General features: G+C 42.9%; 1 protein-coding gene across 1 annotated transcript; it reads right to left on the bottom strand.

Annotated features, from left to right (window-relative positions):
- Positions 1-19,113, bottom strand: ITGB3BP (integrin subunit beta 3 binding protein). Its single transcript, XM_032117400.1, is given in 9 exon segments — positions 1-423; positions 425-510; positions 6,693-6,752; positions 7,848-7,941; positions 8,628-8,706; positions 9,450-9,519; positions 12,163-12,301; positions 15,035-15,077; positions 19,061-19,113. Coding segments are annotated over 9 exon segments (606 nt in total). The 5' UTR covers positions 19,066-19,113; the 3' UTR covers positions 1-393.
- Positions 19,114-20,353: the final 1,240 nt, after the last annotated feature.

Consider the following 20,353-nt stretch of genomic DNA (forward strand, 5'->3'; position numbering starts at 1 on the left):
TCATCGTTCATGGGATCTGTTTGGGGTTATGGATCTGATGTGCAGTAAACACACATACAGCCTAAGGCAAGGAGGGCAGCAGGCCCTCTGCCCTGGGCTGCAGGAGCATTTTGGGATGTTTTAAGGAACAAGGACAAGTAACCAAAGGAGGAACAAACTGGTGAGGAGAAATGCTGGAACAAGGACAAGTAGCCAAAGCAGCAACAATATGAGGAGAAACACCATAGGATGTTTTAGTGGGGGAGCAGAGTTTCTACAGTCACTTTGTCATGGAGCTCAACAAACCAAGAACAAATGCCTCGTGCAGAGAAATAACTGATTGCCCTTAGGCCCTTGCAGCCTGCAGGACATCCCAGAGCTCTCTGCACATGGTTTACAAGAAGGACCTTGGTCCTAGTCATTCTGGCAGTGCCCTGGTGCTGGGCAAGGCTGGGAGCAGGCCCAGGGGCTCCTTCCTTCTGTCCAGAAGTGAGTTCAGGAATGCAGCACTCCCGGCACTCTGGATGTGCCCTGTGAATGAGGAAACAACACAGAGATAAACAACAGTGGTGTGATGGCAGAATTGGTGCAAATCCTGCCTCAAACACGAGTTAAGTAAGTTGCTGTGGTGGTTAAAGAACCTGGCATCCCTCTTCCTTCAAACACGGTGTCTCAGCAGGGATTTCAGAGCTTGTCCTGGTCAGTGGCTGCACGTGTGTCACATCATCAGCAGGGATGGCAAAGCAGAACAGAATGTGCTCTGAGTATGAGAAGCTGGTGCTGCTTTTTGCTAACAGCAATAAAAGAATAAATAAGAATCCCCAAGGGCCACGTCAGCAGAACCCAATCAGGGATTGCACCAGAGGAACACCCATCCCTGGAGACACCCACACCTGAGTCCCAGCCAGGCAGGGGAGGGCCGGGTGGGGGTGAGCAGGTGGCTGAGACAAGCAAAGGAAAAGTGTGCAAGGGCAGAAAGGAACTCAGGGAATGAGAACATGTGGGAAAGGGTCTAGAAGCAGGTGCATGTGAGTGCCAACGCTGCCAAATGGTCCCCACAGCAGATGAGCAGCTCTGTCCCAGCACCCCGAGGGCTGGTGGCTCTGGGGTGTTTGGTTCCCCCACCACAGAGGGGTGAAGGGAGAATTCAGAGTTATACTGAACATACAAAGGGGGATTTCCAGCAGCTTGAGCCTCTCAGCTGCAGAGAAACCCAGCTGCGGAGGGCACCAAACCCCACGGCCATGGGGCTGCTGGGGCAGGGCCTCCTCATTTCTCCTCGCTTGGCACACTGTGATTCCATGGGGATCTCACACGGCCAGGATGTGACTCCACACCAACACCTGGCCCTGGACTGGACAACGTTACCTGCAGCTGACCCAGACCAACCCCAGGTTCTGTCCTAAGCCAGGATTCACAAGGCTACTCCAGAAAAAGGAATCCAATCCAACTTGGCATCAGGTACCACTCTTTAGCTTTATTCCTAATAAACATCATTAGTTTACACAAATTATCAACAAAAAAACCCCACAATTGCTCACAACAGGAAACTGTCCGATCTTGTATGGCAAATAACAGAAAAAAGATTTAATTCTTATTTAATTTTATACAAGCTGGTTTACTTGTGCTAAATGCAACTCCTTTATGGTCTGATTTCCCTTTAAGCATGAATTGCAGCATTTGGACAGCAGGATGAGTAAAGAACCCAAACATGCCAAGACCACTCTGCTGAGCTCTGTCCTGCACTCTGAGCTCTCCTGAAAAACAGAAGCTGCCCAGATTCACAAAAAATATCACAGACTCAGCTTTGTTTTCCAAACAAAGAATCATGGAATGGTTTGGGTTGGAAGGGACCTTAAAGCCCATCCAGTGCCACCCCTGCCATGGCAGGGACACCTTCCACTGTCCCAGGCTGCTCCAAGCCCCAATGTCCAGCCTGGCCTTGGGCACTGCCAGGGATCCAGGGGCAGCCCCAGCTGCTCTGGGCACCCTGTGCCAGGGCCTGCCCACCCTCCCAGGGAACAATTCCTGCCCAATTTCCCATCTAACCCTGACTCAGCTCTGAGAGAGCTGTTCTTAAAAGCCCCAACAAAACAGACACAAAAGCCCCAACAACTCTTCTCTCTCTCAGTAGTTTTACATGCAGAGCACCTGAGTAAGTTCAGCTCCATCAAACCGAAGAGAACATTCAGGGAACTCCTGGATGAGGATGGCTGTGAGCGGAGCAGCTGGAAAAGGGATCAGGGGAGGGGACCAGAAGGTGCCTGGGCTCTTGCAGAAGGGGTGGCTGGTGCAGGCCCAGCCTGCTTCTCTCCTCAGCTCCAGTTTTAGGACTTCCAGGGTCAACAGTGTCTGGAGTCCCCCCAAACCTGCTCCAGAGGGTTGGCACAGCCATCCCTGCCCTTGGACACGGCCTCTTCCAGCCCTGGCCCATACAGGCACTAAAAGAGCTGAATGTTCCCAAGTTTCCTTTCCCCTCCAAGTTCCCCCACCATCCTCTCCCAACTTTGACTGCTCTAAAACATTTCCAGATCTAAAAAGCTGAGAGAAAAAAAATGTTCACCTGTCGGGTGATATAAAACCAATCTTCTACTAAATGTGCCAGAATAATTTTTCTCCACCTCAACCACAGTTAAAACCTTCAGTCTATTCATTACTGTCTTTTTATAGTATTTTTATTTAATAAAACCTATTAAGACTACCATACAAATCTCTTTACTTATGCTTTTATCTTTTAACTGATCAATTTTTATATTGCTGACATCCCTTCTTCACCATTTGCTCATTTAAAAATTCATAGTATATGAGCTATGTCTCTGGAGAAAACGTCTATAAAATTTGTTACAGCTGGCAAATGTGTATGAGTCAGTGATAGCACATGACTAAATGCTTCACAGAAAATAAAATTTGTTTCTGTAGTAAGCAGAACTGTTTAAATGTTATTTATTTTTATGTTTCAAAGAAAATATATTGTGAAGTGCTGCATTGATTTAATACGCAGCAATGTCTGTGTACACGCTGTACCGGGGAAATTTATGAAACCTTTGCACAACTCCTTTAATTGAATTTTCCAAATCTCTCACCACACACAAATAATCAATATCTTCTGCAGAGAAAACCAGTCAGAATTATTACAGTCTTTCTTTTCAATTTTGTTGTCATCAGCACATACAGAGCACCTGGATATTTGTAATGTCTGGATAGCAAGTTATTTACACCACTTAAACATATAATTGCTACTAAGTGAGTCCAAACTAATGTTTCTTTTCTTTTTTATTTAAAATAATTATATTCATGGGAAAAAGCAGTATTTATTCTCATGTAGGAGTTGCTACATGTTGGAAGAACTACAATTCTTTTGAATTTTTCATTAAGCTTAATACTCTAAACTAGATCCACCAGAATTAAAAATTAATAGCTGTTGCATCTCTAAGAAGGTACGTAGGAAAATAAGAGTGTAAAAACAAGGGTGAAATTGCAGAATAAATGGGGCTGACACCTAAATGTACAATGCAGGTTGACAGTTCTCTGTGTACTCGTCTGGGGCCTCCAGTCATATGTCTCATGTGCATTTCTGTATCTGCCACTGCAGTTAATGGCTTAATATTTCATCTACATAGCACAGGCTGTTCAATCACTGCGGAGCCTTGGAGCTGCCCCTTTCCTTCCTTCCATCCCCAAAACTCCTCATGCTGCTGGACCCAGACCCAGAGACTCCTCCAGTCTCCAGCAGTTGTCAAATACAGGTGTGGGTACAATCCAACAGCCCCAAATCCTGCAGGGAAGGAGCAGTGGAAAGCTCACCCAGCTCCTGGAGCTGTCAGTGGGCAGGATTCCTCACCTGTGCTGGGAAAAGCAGGCTGGGGGTACTGGGCTGAGTGGGATCTGTTCCCTCTCCTCCACTGGGAGAGACTCCCATGCTCCCAAACTAAAACCAACCCACGTGCACAGAATGAGGAGCCATCAATTCAGGTTCAGCCTGAGCAACAACAGCTTTTCATCCCCAGGACAAAAACGGGGACAAAGCACACTCCTCTGGGGCAATCCCCACTCGGTGAGGAACTGAGATCAGCCCTGCCCCAGGTGTGATGGTAGGGAAGGCTCAGGAGCACAAACAGGGATATTCTTCCTCAGGGAAGGGCAGATGAACAAGGCCAGATCCCTCCAGCATTAAAATTTCTGCTCAGCCAGATCCCAGATTTTTCCCAGCAAGGGGATAATGACATTTCTTCCCTGCAATGAAATACAAAGTTGGGCTGAGGAAAATAAATGTGGTTTTTAGGTTAGGGTTTTACAGTTGGAACAATCCACTGCTGTGCATCCCTTTTTCCTCAGATCTCCAAGCAGGAGGAAGGAAAGGTGGGACAGACACCCAAGTAGATCTAAAGGTCAACAAATTTGTTTTACTTTATTTGAGAAAGATGTGAAAATAATCACAGCAATCACCAGGGCCAAGTGATTTAGTCTTAGGACACCCAAATTCCAAATTCAAGCTGACACAAAATGGGATAAATGGTGGTATTCTGTATTTTTACCTTTTTACCTGGTTTGACAAGGAGCTCTGATTATTGAGGTGTTTATATTTTGCAGTGGCTGTGAAATGGCATTTATGTTCTACCATAAATGCAGCCTTCAAAACTGGACTGGCAGGTGGAAACTCAGGAGTTTTGGTCCCTCATCTCTCCAGCTTTGCTTTCATCAGTGATTTCAAGTGGCACAGAATAAAATCCATCCACTTAACCCTGACCCAGTCTCTTGGAAAGCCACCACTGCTGTCCCAAGAGCACAAACCTGTCACTTGTATTAACCCCACAGTGGAAGTTGAGAATGAACAGAACTCAGTGAGGATCAGATTTGCCCATGGGCTTGGCAGGATGAACAGCCCCACAGAAGTGTTTTTTATTTCATCACAGCCTGGAAAGAGTCTTCCTCAACACTGCAAGTATTTGATCTCTGGAACACTCTCACAGCCAGCAGGTAGCCATGACTATGGTTTGTGTCAGGGTTTTGGGGAAGCAAAGTATCCCTGTCCTTTGTAACGATCCGCTGGAGCAGCTTCCCCTTTTAGAACCTTCACTCCTGGAATCTCCAAACCCACGAAATTTTCCTTTCAAATATGCATCCCCCAACCTACACATCCATTCCCAGCACACAGAAAGCACATTTTGGACTCCCAGACACCGGCTCGATTCATCTCTTGGCAGTTGTTTTACAATTTGCTTACTTTCTATTCAAAAACATTTTGTTTACTGTAAATTCGAGTCATGGCCAAACAATGATGCCCTTTTTTCCATGCTGATCACCCAAAATGATAAACTGAGCTCTGCACAACACTGCCCATTGAGCCAGGAATGTTTTGTATGAAGTTGTTTTAAGAGGAGGTTGTTTATGTAAAGTAAATAAATTTCATGCCTCACCATGTGATGACAATGTGACATTCCATCTGCACCAAGCCACAGAACAGTCAAAGTTTGAAGCCCAGCCATAACTAATTAAAAATAATCATGAAAAACCTACATCTGAAACTAAAAGGCAAAGTAAAACATCTCCAGATGCTTCTCTTTGATCACAAACTTCTCTGCCTCTCCTGCTACTGCGTTTTCAAGACTGCAAAATTGAATTTATTCTTTGTGAAAGCCAAACTGACATTGGAACTTCATCAAAATCGGTCAGCTTAAACTCAGAATTCTCTTTTCCACCCTACCTTCACAAGATATTTCTCATCTAAGCAGCCTGGCTGTGTGTTGGGTGTTAGGGGCTGGTCCCTGGAGCAAAGATGGAACTCTAAACGTGTACTGGTGAGCAGCACAGAGCAGAGCACAAAGGAAGCAGCGACTGTTCCAGTCTGGCCAGCCCAGCGTTCCCATCCTGCCAGGCAGGAGCAGGGATTGCTGCAGCAGGAGGACACAGGGAGCTGTAAATCACAAACTGCACACTGCACAAATCAGCCCAATTCCTTCCAAAGTGCTGTCACTCCTTTTCATTTTCAGCTAATCTGCTGCAGCCCAGCAAATCTAAGCTTGATCAATTTTCTGTCCTTTAAGAGAATTCCCCACAGCAGAGATGCCACCACTGCTCCTGATTCTGGGTTTACTCTGCTCCAAGATAGAAAGTGTGAAGATAACAGAAATATCAGACTATCCCTGGGGAAGGGTTGTTGATTTTACTGTGTGTGAGGGAATTAAACAATCCTCTGTGTGTCCCCTTCCCTCCTGCCAAGGCACTGAAGCAGCTGTGGATGAAATGCCACCAGCTTCAAATATTTTCACAGCACTGGTTATGAAGAAACCTCAGAGCTGGGATTTCACAGCCCCCTGGAGTGGGTGAAATACCCCACAAAATAGACAAAGTGAAAAAGGTTTTGCTGCAAGGTTGTGATACTGAAAACACAGTGGGAGGGAGGAGGATGAGGAAGAACAAGGCTAATTGGGACACATAAAAAGTAGAGAAAGTCTTCTGGACCATGCCACAAGTGCAAGGCCATGAATGATTCCTTCTCCGTGCACAGTTTCACAGGGAAATACCCAATACAATCAAAATAGCAGCAAATATTCAATTTATATTTGCATAGTATTTCGAAGAAACACATTTGATTATCATCATTTTCATATCCTAAAGGTTACCCAACTTATTTTAAGTGAAAAGAACTAAAAAGAAAGCAAGCAAAAGGAGTCAAAACATCTGTTACACAGGAGTTATGGAGAGTTTCTTACCTCGGGCAAGGACTTCTCCATGGTTTGCTTTCAACAGCTGCAGTTTTTCTGCTTGACTCACTAGTGAAGAAATAAATCCAAAATCAACAAATGTTGCCCCAGAGCTTTCAAAGAAAATAATACCTCTGCTGCCTCCTTCACTTCCGAAGTATTTCAAGGAAAAAAACTCTCTTGCCTATGTAACTGTGCCCATAAAAATTAACAAAATTTTTCAAAATTCAGATAATTCTGACAACTATTGCTTCCAAGCCTCATCCCACATTTTGCTGCCTTTTTTTTTTCTTGTAGTGCTGGCATGGTTCCTAATTCAAACATGGGGGAAAAGATGCTTCTTTCCCAAGGAGCTGAGGGAAAGAGTGGACACAGGAGTGTCAGCAAGAGGTCTGAGGTGTCCTTTGGGCTGTCTGTCCCACCCCGATGGAAACCCAGACTATTCCCAGGTAACCTCATCCGGTCTAAGAAAGGATCTGGCACTACAGTGGGAACAGTGCAGCGCACACACATGCAAAAGGAAAATGGAATGAGCTTTGGAATACAAGTCAGGGAAGAACCGGTAATTTAAACAACAGCATGTGATGCATGAATTCCACTGTTTGGCAAGAAAAACTCTAGTACCTGGGGCTTTAGTGTCCACCTGTTTCCAACTACAGAAAGCAGCAGTCCAGGCACTTCAGGTTTGCTTTCTGGGATCCTTTGGAAAAGTATTCCAGATGCCCCAGCTGTGAAGTGCCCATATCCCAACACAATAAGCATCTGGAATGTCCATCATTTCAAGACACATGAATAGCGATTTTTAAAGCCTGGAAATTTATATTCAGCCTAATCCTACTGACAGGCAAACAAACAAACCAACTTCCTCGGAAGGGGAGAAGAAAGGCCAAGCAATCCAAGTGCAAACGTTTAGCCTAATCCTCACCTAACTACCCACTAAGTATCTAACTATTTACCGACTATTTCCATAAGAAAAGGTGTTGCTTTTCCAGGTTTTCCCTCCCCAGTGTGCCTGGCTTTTATGTCCCTGGTTGGATGCACAGGGACACCTGAGGTGCATTTTTCCTGAGGCAAACATGAGCCCTGGGGAGTACCAGAGGGAACGGCTGGAGTGATCCTTGGTAAACGTTCTAAAGGGATAAATGGACTGAACCCCTTCCTCACCCAGCGCTTGGGTTTTCTGCAGCTCAGCACTCAGGACACAAGACGAGTGTGAGACTCCGATGATATTTTCCAGCTCTCTACTGCCCTCCAAAGCCTGGAAAACAACAATTAAAATCATTGTTAACTCCCATTCCCGATACCTACTCCATGTTTACAACATACCAAAACCAATTTGGAAATTGTTCATAAGTTCTAAATGCTGCCTTTTCTAAATAAACATTTCAATTAAAACATTTTCAATTAGTATCAGCTTTTTTTTTTTTTTTGTAAATCGTGTCCACATAAAATAAATCAACGCAGCTCTCTGAGTACACTGAATTATTTCTCAGCTGTTGATGTACAATTTAGTCAGGAAACAAAATGGGAATAAAACAGGGCAGTGATTTGCATTTTAACATGTATTGGACTATTAAATAATGATACATTAGTGGTAAATTAAATGGTACAATCACTTCAACACAAAGGGATCTTTAATCTTCAAAGAAAAATCTATGCAGTTAATTCATATTTCAAGTTATAAATAATAATGAGAACAACTTCATACAGTTTTATTTGTGTACAAATTAAAAACAGAGGACCTGGAAAAGCAATTCTTCTAGTTTAAAAAAAAGTTTTGAGGTTTTTTGCATTTTCTGGATTTCCAAGTCAAATTTGCCTGGTTTCAAGTCTTTTATTTGCTTCCCTGCCCCTTAAAACTCAAATGTTGCATATAAAATCTTAATTTTGCTTTCAAACCCTATATTAGAAGTAGTTTAAAAAACAAATCAGTGTAAACCAGACCTTCAGGCTTGTCAGATTTGCTCTTATTTTCAGGACTCTGGGCAAGGAACTTCTCACTTGGGACTGCAGCTCCAGGAACCTGTGTAAAAAAGGAAAACAGTTCCAATTATCCATGTCCCCACTCACTGAAAATCCATGTTTGCAATGTTCCCCAGAGTTTCTTCCCTTTGAAAAGGGAATCACCTTTGAAATCCTCAGCTGGGAGGATTTATATCAGTGTTTTGAACAATGTATTTTCCAACTGTAAAATTAAGTGTATGGAAGTGCACATGAATATGAAATGTAGGTGTTGGTTTATACGTGTTTTTATTTGAATGTCACTGCTGGTCTCCTGCAAACCTTTTTAAAACATTCTGAATTATTGAATGCAAACATTTCCATGTCAATGAGGCCTCTAATTACTCCAATTGTTCTGTAATTCCGGGTTCCTGTCACTAAGAAATGAGGCTGGATGTGTTGACCAAGGGATTTACTGAGCCACAAAAAAACCCCCAAATTAATCAATTTACAGTTTTACACCGATATAATGTTAATATTTTATTTTTCACTGTTTAAATGCCATCCAAACAATTCTGTCCAGCTCCATCAATTGGAAGACACTGTCCTAGCCTGAAGGAATTTCAGCCTAACGGTGTGGGATCCATTAGAGGGAAAAACACCTGGAAACAAACTGTGAGTTCAAGTGCAATAATGCAAAGGAAGAGCTACAACTTCAACCATAATATTTAGTTGAATAAATGTCACAATTATTGTCTGGTGGTGAAAAAGAGATGCAACCACAGCCCTGCACCCATAACAAACTTGAGAATTGAATCCACTTACACATCATGCTCTGTTTGAGGCTGCCCTCTCCTGGATAATCTGCTCTTGGAATTGCTCTGCTCGTTCCCATCTTCTCAGAGGGTCACAAGGAAGAAGAGACACAATAAAGATAAAAATAAGATTCGAAGTATTTGAAGCACCTGAAGAAGATGTTAGTGCTGAACAATCTTTTAGGAAGAGGAAAAACCCCAAAGCTCACTTGGAAAGCAGGACTTGGATTGAACCACACTAAATTATTTATAATTAACACTTCTGGAATTTGACCTCTCCTCAATTCCTGGAAACTCTGGGATTACAGCATTAACAACTGGAAGTTAGAATCACCCTGGCAGACATTTACTGTGCTCTTCTCAGGAGCTTTTTATCCTATTAACTGCCTAAATACAGCAGATTAACGTGGAGCATTATCCTAAAAATGCTGGAATGACTGAGCAATGAAACTCCCATTTCCCTTTATAAAACCTGCCTGGCCCCAAGTCCATTTCATAAACAACCACAAAGATACTGGAAATTGCTTCCAAAGGCTCCAAATGTGCTCTAGTGACAATATAATATTCCAGCTTGGCATATGATGGATGGGGCAGGATAAATGTGACCTCTGACCACAAAAGACTTCCTGAATTTACATGACTTAGACAATTCCCACAGGAATCAGATCAGAACAAAACCAGATTAAAATTTTATCTTGCCTATCAATACTTGTTCCAGCAATAAAGAAGTCACATATGACTGTCAGAAATGATTTAATTGTGGCTGAAGTTGAAGACATCACAAAACGTGGAGATTTTGTAAATTCGCCTTTAAGTGAAAGATTTGGAATTTACCACGGATTTAACAAGTGTACAGATCCCAGACAGACCCTGCGGAATGAGGTGCTTTCCACACTTCAGTGTAATAAATCTCCCTCCTGCCATCAGACTAAAAAAGAGAGACCACACTCAGCATTAAACACTTTGATTTCTTCTTGTTAGATCTAAATTATTACATACAAGTCTCAGCACTCAAGGATAAATTAACTTTTAATTTTAATATTTTGTAAAACATTTAGAAACACTTCAGAATGACAAAGTGCTATAAAAGTTTAAGCTTTAATCCAGCAGCTAAAAGTTAAGACCCTCAAAGATTTCATTTAAAATCTAAGTAGTCAATAGAACTTGGACTTAAATCAATCATCAATTATCAAACAGGTCATACTTTTAGACCAGCACTGTGCTTTTAGAAGGAGAACAGAAATTGTGGGTTTAAATGGACAACCTGGAACCTGGGATTGAATAATTACACACCACCATTTTGTAGCTAGCTATATGGACACAGGAAATAAAGAGATGGTTAGAGTTACATTAATGAATAATTATCCATCAGCTGTGATGAATAATTCCACCCATCCACAGTGATCACGTGATCAGCCATGGAAATGTGGTCTGGGAATACTCTGAAAATACCTTTATCTCTGTAGAAAAAGAGTAGATAAATTTACAGGCCAAAGACCTAAGTTCCCTAACAGAGTCAGAATGCTGCTCACTGGAAGAGCTCCTTTCCACAGCAAGAAGAAAGTTAGAACCCAGTGGGGTTGAATTCCAAGAAGCAAATTGAACTGGCAGGGAGGAACAGCTGCCCTGGGGAGAAGTGGAATCAGCAGAGAACTTGGTGGGGAAGTTATGGATGCTCCCAGTGCTCATCAAAACCTGGGATGTGTTAAAGGTGTTTGACAAACAGGGAATGAGGACACAGAGCCAAGTCCAAATGAAGACTGGCAGCAGGATAAAGAATTAGGATAAAATGTAAAATCCCAGAGGGAAGCTCCACTTTTGCAGATCCATCAGGAGAAGACTTGGTGCAGTAGCTAAAATCTGCAGACACCCAGATAAATTTCCAACAGTGGTTGTTTCACCTTGCTCAGAGTATTTTTACTCATCATAGTTCATTAAGTTGGTGAGGCCTCAATTACTGCACATAAATTCCAAGATCTCTGGGGCACAAAAAGCTCTGTAACCCAAAAAGAACCAGTGACTGAAAATGAAAACCAGACAAATTCAAAATCAGACAGGGGATTTTTTCTTAATAACTCAAGTAATTGAACAAGGAATTTGCTAGGGAAGTGATGCATTTTTTAAATTACTATTATTTAAATAATTTGTAGTCTTCAAATCAGGACTTAACCATCTTTTTTAGGAGTTGTACTGCAAGGCAATAAAAGTTCTATAGGGGAAGGTGACCAAAGATCCCTTTGTATTCTTCTTTCTAAAATAAAAAAGTTACACCAGGTGACCTGGGGGTTACTTAACACTTAAAGAGGCCACAACCACAATTTTTTTTTATACAGCCATAAAAGCAGGTCAGTCTACTGAAAATCTGCCTCTTGAGCAATCAGTTTGCATCAAAAATTGTGACTCTGTAACTAAGTGGATGTCTATCTTAAAGTGAACTGGAAATAATATAATTATTATAATCACACAAATGTGCATTTTCTGAGAGCTGATGACATTCAGTGTTATGTTAATTAAAAATTGCCTCACTCAGTTGTTTCATAAACAGCCCCAAGATTTACTCTGAAAAAATTCAAGCTTTAAAACCCAACATCAGCTTTTCCAGAAGAGATGAAAATTCTTCGAGAGGAAAAATGTATCAAATATAACAGATGAGAGAGAAGTCACTAAATCCAGCCAATAAGCAGGAAAATGTTGCAGTAAGAAAGATGGAACGTTCTGCTTACCCTCTGCTGGGGGTTTCCTGGGAATTTGTGCACTGTGGCTCATGGGAGAGGAAAAGGGACTCATCTGGCGCGTGCCTGTGGTTGGGGAGTAGGAGCTCAGATTGCTCCTTTTGGCCTTCTGAGGGGTTGCATCAGGTGGCTGAAATGGAGCAAAATATAAAAAAAATCCAGATGAATATTGACAAAACCTCTCTGGACTTTTACTACCTGGCAAGACTTTCCTAAGTAATTCCTGACCTTATGTGTTCCCATTATGGAAAGCCCATGTTAAATGTCGTGGTGGGGGTGACTTTGGGCTCGTCAAGCTTCTCTATCACTCGCCCTGCTCAATAAGATTAGTTTGACTCTAAAAAATAAAAAATCCCTTCAAACACTTTGTCTCTCAGTTTCCATAAAGAAAAACTATGTGTTTTCTAGGGATTTAGGTATTCTGGCATGATCATCTGGATGGTTGGGGTTTTTTTTAAGGAGCCAAACCCTGGTATCATTTTCCTTCCAGTAATGAGAATTTAAGACACAAATATTTTTATATTTTAATTGTATCAAAAGTTATTTCTAACCATTTTTTAAACAAATGTTAATTAAAAAAATCCAAAGTAAGTCCCTTAAATCCAAATTTTGTCTCTGGTTCAGGTTTCAATATGTCTAATGATACAAGAGGAGTTATTTAATGACATTAAAGGATTTGTGCAGAGAAGTTTTCAGAAGAACAAGTCTGTAATGCTGGAATACGAACCGGGATTATCTGGGACATGCTCCAGCATGGATACTGAATTGCAAGGATGAGAAACTGGGATTTCAGTGCTCTACTCATGTACAGAAATAAAAAAAAGCGGCCCAAAACTTTACTACCCACCAGTGCTAGTGCTGGTCACCAGTAGTGGGACTTCCACCAGATTTTAAAGGATTTCATTTGCTGCCCACTTGCCTCTGCCTGAGTTTTAGTCTCAAATAACCTAAATAATTTCACACCACTCATTTCTACTCTTGGTGCAGTCTATCAGTATTTCAAATACACCTGATGGAAATCCTCAGCCTGTCTTGCCACATTCAAGAAGGTTGAAGAAATGTTTCCAATCATCTTTAAATGAAGTATTAATTGAAGTATCAATGCCAGTGTAGGGATTTATACATCATCCAATTTCCTCTTCAACAGGGAGCATCTCCAAACATTTCAGGTTATTTTTCCTGCTTGAACAGCAGTCACCTCACCCATTTCTGGATATGGATAAGGTGATTTTAAACAATTACCTGGAGAAAATTCCTGCAGCACTTACAACAACAATGTTTATTTGTCAATTTTTCTCTTCCAGGAAGAAGAGTTTTACTCCAGTTATGCAATTTTTTTTAACAATACCATGCTAACATTCCAAAAATCTAAAAATACTCATTCCTGATCTGGTTAGTTCATGAATATTTTGATCCATGGAATGAGGGACTCTTGATAAACAGGGAAGGAATGATAGAAACAGCAAAGACGAAACAGATACTCCACCCCAACCGTGTGTGTTTACTACTTTCTGTTCCTTCTTACCTTCTATAAAGTTATTTAATTTAAATCTTTGACATGTATCTATTAGAGACATCGTGTGAACTAAAAATGAGTGTAAAGCCACATCACTGAGCCTCCACTAAAAGTTTCTATCATTCAAATGGGCTTTTCACCAGCTTTTTGCTGCACAAGAACCTGACTGCAGGTAAGCATCGAGTAACTGTTTTTATCTCATGGGAAGGAACAGCTTTAGGGCAGGAAAAGCATTCCATGGAATTTCAGCTGGACCACTCATCTACAAAAATGTTACTACAGCCCAAGAAACAGATGCAAAATTATAGTCACAGCTGCATTCTGAGCAGAACAAGTTGGGTAATGGTACACTAAGCTGCTAATTAAACTGCTAATGATTTTTTTTTTTAGTGCCACTGCGGTATTTTGCCATCTCTGTTTAAATTTCAAAAAAATAAGTATCTAGAAAATTTTGAAATGGCAAATTTCTACCTTGCTTAATACCAGCGAGGCCTCCAAATACACGCTGCATATTAAAAAACCCTCTTCAAAATCACACAGGCATGGAGATTTATTGGGAGCTCGTTTGCTGGCCAGCTCTTGCTCTTTGTACTTTTCCAAAATTTTCCTTCCTTTCCACCCTGCCATCCTCCCAAGCTCCTGTGCACTGCTGGCTGCAGCAACACCCACTGTGGAGAGATAATAAACTGACATATGTCACGACATGCTGGCGGCTGGGAGGATGCTGGAGCTGCATTTACAAAAAATAATAGCAACAGTACAATTTTATTTTTATTGTGATAACTGCGGTGAAATTTATGGCAGCCTTAGTAGTTTATTGATTCATTATGCCAGATTAGCTGAGGGAGGTAATTACAGCCCTGACATGAAAATGCCTTTAATGTTTGCATTTCAATTTTGCAGTTTATAATATGCAGATTACAGCATTATCATAATTCCATATTGTCACATGTACAATTCCATGGCAGAACATTTGCTTCCCAGGATAATGGAGCTAATTTCTAATAAATGATTTCAGCAAGGATCTTAACTCATTCAGCTCTTGGGTAAATAGTGATGGCAATAACAATATGCACATTTTTCAAGTGATTCATGCAGATGTACATTACTTAACGCCAGGCAGCTCTGTGACAAATGAAATACAATAAATTTTATACTAATATTTGCAGCAGTAATTTTGTGCTTTAAGATTTGCCCAGACAACATCCAATCTGTAACAATTTAAAGGCAGCTAAAATGAAATAGATTGTTTATATCCACATTTATTTTTGCACACAGATATAGATACATACACATACATATATATTTATACAGCCCAGATGGCTCCATACACCAAAAAATACTTACGTTATCTTTTTTAACAGAGTCCAAATTTAATGCTCTCTTAACCCTGCAAGAGAAAAATATGGACAGGTTTTATGGTCATCTAGGCACAAAGATTTCTGTTAGTAAGGTCTATAATTGATAATGTTAAAGACAGTTTCTTTTTTGGTTTCACATTTACACAGGAAAACTGATGGCATCCAAAGCAAATCCATTCCCTGTACCACGAATGTTGCTTGTTTAGAAGGATAAAGTGTTTGCCTAAGAAAATCTGATTCTCCATTTTATACCAGAGATAAAATCAAGGCACTGAAGTGAAATCATGCTGAGTATTTATCTTTTTCTTCATAAAACTATAAACAACAAACCCCCCCACAAAAGCATTTTCATTTACATACCTTCTGAGCAAGGCTTGAAATTATTTTGCCTTTAGTAGAAATAATGTTTAAGACATTTAAGACAGGTACAGCCAAGGTGAAAAAAGTAGTTTTGCCCATCATTTTAGCTCTTAACATGATTCAGTGCTACCAGACTATGACTTAACTGGGGAACAGATGCTCTATGTCTTTACAGGTCCCCAAACCATAAGAAACTCTTTGCTTCCCTTCTTCCCTCTCCTGATTCAGGAACATGCCAAGCTCTCTCTGCAAAATCTGCTCCTCTGAACTGGATGCCCAGCTGTTAATGGCAACACTGGAAGAGGAAAGCTGAATATTTATAATACTTTATATGGTACAGCTGTCTTCTAAAGAGCAGTCATCAACATTTTATTGAATGCAGGCTAAATGCTCCAAGGAAAGAAAGGTCAACATAAATTAAGACTATTTTTCCCAGAGACAACTGAAACTTTTAAGCACGTTCCTAAATCTTAACAATAGTTTAAAGCATGATATAAAACGATGAGAAAAAAAAAATCTTTGTAAGAACAGTCCCCAAGAAACATATATATTACATTGAATTAAACAAGGTTTGGAATATACATCATATTTCAAGAACTTAGTTCAGTTTTCATCTTGGAGAAAGAATGTTTTGCCTTGTAAGGAATTTAGATGACCTCATTCCAAACACATCCTTTTAAAATTTATGTTGCTATTCCAAAACTGTAAATTAAAGGATTGGGAAAATAGAATGGAAACACATCTTTGATATGTAACTCAGCCAAGGGTCTTACATGAAAACTGTTTTACAGCTATCTCTATTACAAAATAGAGAAAAGAAATATCCTATCTTAAGAAAGCCAAGTAAACAGGTAACATTTAAATTAAAAATGCCTCTGAAATTCTGGCCAAAGGGCAGCCAAAGCTGTAACAGTTTGATGGAATTCTTTACAATGTATTTCTTTTTTAAAGAGAACCCCATATTGCTCAAGGAATCCTGACTCCATTACACATTCCAGCTCATGGCAGCAGAGAAATATTCCATTTATTAATGCATCCACACTGGAAGGATGCTCTGGGGGCCAATGCATTTGCATGTTACACTAAGGCATGTTCTGATGGAAGTTTTTATGACAGACTTCAAAAGAAGCTGAAAGCCAAAGGAAAGCAGGATCGGGAGTTGGCACAGCTGTAGGATGAAATAAATGAGAAACTACATGAAAATCCCACTAAGTTATAAACACAGAACATTTCTTAGGGGGAAAGTTGTGCACTGATCAAAGCTACGTTCTTCAAAGTCTGTCAAATATTGTGTACAGCAACAGAGCAGCACACTGCCCAAATTTCTCTCTGCAAGCACCCTGAACTACGGGAACAGAGATGGAGCCTCATTCCATGCACCTCAACGTTGGAAAGCGCTGGAATGTTGCATTGGAAGACACAATTTTAGCTTTATTTAGAAGGTCAACCTTGCCTCGTGTCACCCAACAGCCCGGCTTGCTTGGGGGCTTGTTTTTAATGATAGTCTTTCCAATGCCATGATGTGAGAAGTTAAATCAGAATTATTTAAAATTTATGCTCTAAGTCTACACACAGACCCTGGCTTGGATCCCTGAAACCAAATTTATCCTGACACCTCACATGAAAACCCTGTTGGCCAAATTGTTGTCTCTCAGATCTTCCAAAAGAGGAGTGTGGCGAAAAAACACGTCCAAAGAAAAGTATTTTAGGAAACAACATGAAGAGCACCACTTTTAGTTTGGTCTATTTTTTTTTTATATGGCTCACTTTGACTGTGGTGTAGAACCAAATGCCAGAGTGGAACAAGAAAAGGAGACAGAAAGACGAGGCACATGTGGTGAGAGTATTTAACCAGAGTTTCCTACCCCTGAATTAGCCTGACAAGGCTTAATTTATTTTCTTAACCATGCAGAGTATGATGGCACATGTTTACAGCCAGATGTGCAACCTGCAGTGATTATTTTGTGCCCAATATTTATCGGGTTAAAGAACTTTCTTTATTGATCTCCAGAAGCCCACGATGAGCAGAGATACACAAGAGCAGCACCAGACTTACACGACTTGATTAATTACTTACTGCCTGATACGTTGCAAAATATAGGAGAAAAATGAGCAGGATTTATTCCCATTGGAGACAATATGAAGAGATACAGCCTGATGGAAAATGGGCACCAGGGGTGTCATGCCCTCATCTCCATAGGCCTGTAATTCCTTCCCACATCTGAGTGTGTGTGTGAATCTATAATTTAGTCGCTGTTGTAATTGTAGTAAATCCTGTTGAATCACTTTAGAAGTATTAAATCAGGCAGTGATTAAGTGCTGCTAAACTCTTTTGCACTGGATCTTTTGTATCCACCTCATTGTCCCCTTGACCGTTTTGCATCCCTGGTGTCCCTGTAAATCATTCTAAATTGATTCTGATCCCATTTTCCTGTGTATGCTCCATCTGTGTAGTAAGCAATAGAGTGAACCTTGCCATCAAACTCTGTTGAAGTCACTCTTTCCCAAATTCATATCAAAACCTGCTTTTTTTGTCAATCCCTTCAGTGGTGGCCAAGGGAGGGGTCAGAGGATGGACCAGGCTCTGCCTGGTGGTGCCCAGCAATGGGACAAGATGCAATGGGCAGAAACTGATGCCCAGGAAGTTCCACCTGGATATGAGGATGAAATTCTCTCCTGAGTAGTGACAGAGCACTGGAACAGATTGTCCAGAGATGGTGCGGAGTCTCCCTCACTGGAGATATTCCAGAACTGCCTGGATGCAATCCTGTGCCATGTGCAGGGGATGACCCTGCTTGAGAAGGCTGGACTGGATGACCCACTGTGGTCCCTTCCAAGCTGAACCACCCTGTGATCCTTCTTCTTGCCCCTCTCCACACAGCCCCACAGGTGTTATCCATGGGATGTACAGAGATACAGACTCACAGAATAACTGGGGTTGGAAGGGATCTCCAGAGATCATCCAGTCCAAAGCCCCTTGCCAAGGCAGGGTCACCCGGAGCAGGTGACACAGGCTTTGGAATGTCTCCAGAGACGGAGACTCCGCGCCCTCCCTGGGCAGCTGTTCCACAGCTCTGCCACCCTCAGTGTTCAGAAGTTGTTCTTGATGTCGAGGTGGAATTCGTTGTGTTTTAGTTTACAGCCATTGATCCTTGTCCTGTCGCTGGGCACCTCTGAACAGAATTGCCCCCGATCCCTCAGAAATGCAGAATACAGAGAGCATCATCCCCAGCAGCACCGCCCACCCAGCCGCGCCCGCAGCGCTGCCCCAGGAACCACCATGGCGAGCATTTCCCGGTCTCTGTTTTCATTTGGAAACAAATCCCGCCCCCTCGCTGGCCGCTCCTCCCCTCCCCGGGCCGACTCGGGGCTCGCTTTTCCCCTCACGGAACGCGCTCGGGAGCCGCAGCCCGCCGGGAGAAGCGCTCCCCTCACGGCGTCCCGCCGAGCCCGCGGGAACCAACCCGCTGCCGTGAGGGGAGGGGTGGGAGAGGAGAAGAGAGGGGAGAGAGAGGAGAAGAGAAGGAAGAGAAGAGGGGAAGGAAAGAGAACAGAGGAGGAAGAAGAGGAGAGAGGGGAGAGAGAGAAGAGGAAGGGGAGAGAGAGCGGACGGAGAGGGAAAGCAGCGCTGCGCCGCTCCCCAGACACCTACGACATCCCGGAGCCGTTCCCGCCGTGCGCCCGCCAAACGCCGCCGGCTGGAAACGGCGCCGAGGGCGGGCCGGGCCGGGGCGGGGCCGGGGAGGCCGGCGGGGCGGCGGGGCCGAGAGCGGTGTCGGTGTGCGCTCGTCGGATCCCGCTGGGCGCGGTAGGAGCCGGGCCGGGGCCGGGGGGGTTTCGGGCGGCGGGTTCAGGGCGGCCAAGCGCGCCTCAGGGGTCCGTCAGGGATCGCCGAGCAGGGCTGAGGGAGGGCTGATTCCCCTCAGGGCTGGAGGAAGGGGGTTGTAATTTTTTTTTTTTTTTTTTTTTTTACGCTGGGTGGCAAATTTAGCCCTTGAAGCTCCGTGCAGCCAGCGGGGAGGGAGGTGATGAGATCCATGTGGGGACAAGTTTCCTCGTTTGAGGTGAACGAGGTCGGAGCAGGGCGAAGCTTCCCTGAGCGAATGTGGGTTGTGTGTGGATGAGGCTCGGACATGAAGGTCAGTGTTGGCACGGAGGGTCTGCCTTTGGGCATCAAGAGGAGTTTCTTCACAGAAAGGGTGATTAGACATTGGAAGGGGCTGCCCAGGGAGGGCACCCCTGGAGGTGTCCAAGGAAGGACTGGACGTGGCACTGAGTGCTCTGGGCTGAGAGTACGACACTGGTTCGGTTTGGAAGGGACCTTAAAACTCATCCAGTTCCACGGGCGGGGACACCTTCCACTGTCCCAGGCTGCTCCAAGCCCCATCTGGACACTGCCAGGGATGCAGGGGCAGCCACAGCTTCTCTGGGCACCCTGTGCCAGGGCCTGCCCACCCTCTCAGGGAACAATTCCTTCCCAGTCTCTAAACCTACTCTGTCCCTGTTTGGAAGCCTGGGCCGGATTGCTGCCCTCTGTCTATTTTTCTAAAGTGTCATTTCTCCAGTAAAATGTGCCAGCCTAAGCCATGGGGCTGCTGGCAGTGCTGTCACTGAGCCATTGCTCACTGGATTTCCCAGCGATGGATTGGCAGCACCTCCTGGCCCACATAAGAAATCTCTCAGTAATGGGAAGCCCAAGGAGTACAAACAAGAGTTCACGTTTTATAAACTGGTTACTGGAAAATGAACATTTCTTCTTCTCCTCCTTGCCTTTACCCTCAGTTGCATTCGGTGTGTGTAACACTGGTGCTTAATTATAGTGACACCCGTTTGCAGGAGCCAGACTGTGTCAGGGGGTCCCTGTGGGGTCCTTCTGGTACCTGTGTAATATTGAAGTGTCAGGGTGTTACAAATTGGGTGCTTCATCCTTGATAAGCGATTATTA

Source organism: Corvus moneduloides, chromosome 9, assembly GCF_009650955.1.
Source record: "Corvus moneduloides isolate bCorMon1 chromosome 9, bCorMon1.pri, whole genome shotgun sequence".
Taxonomy (NCBI): Eukaryota; Metazoa; Chordata; class Aves; order Passeriformes; family Corvidae; genus Corvus; species Corvus moneduloides.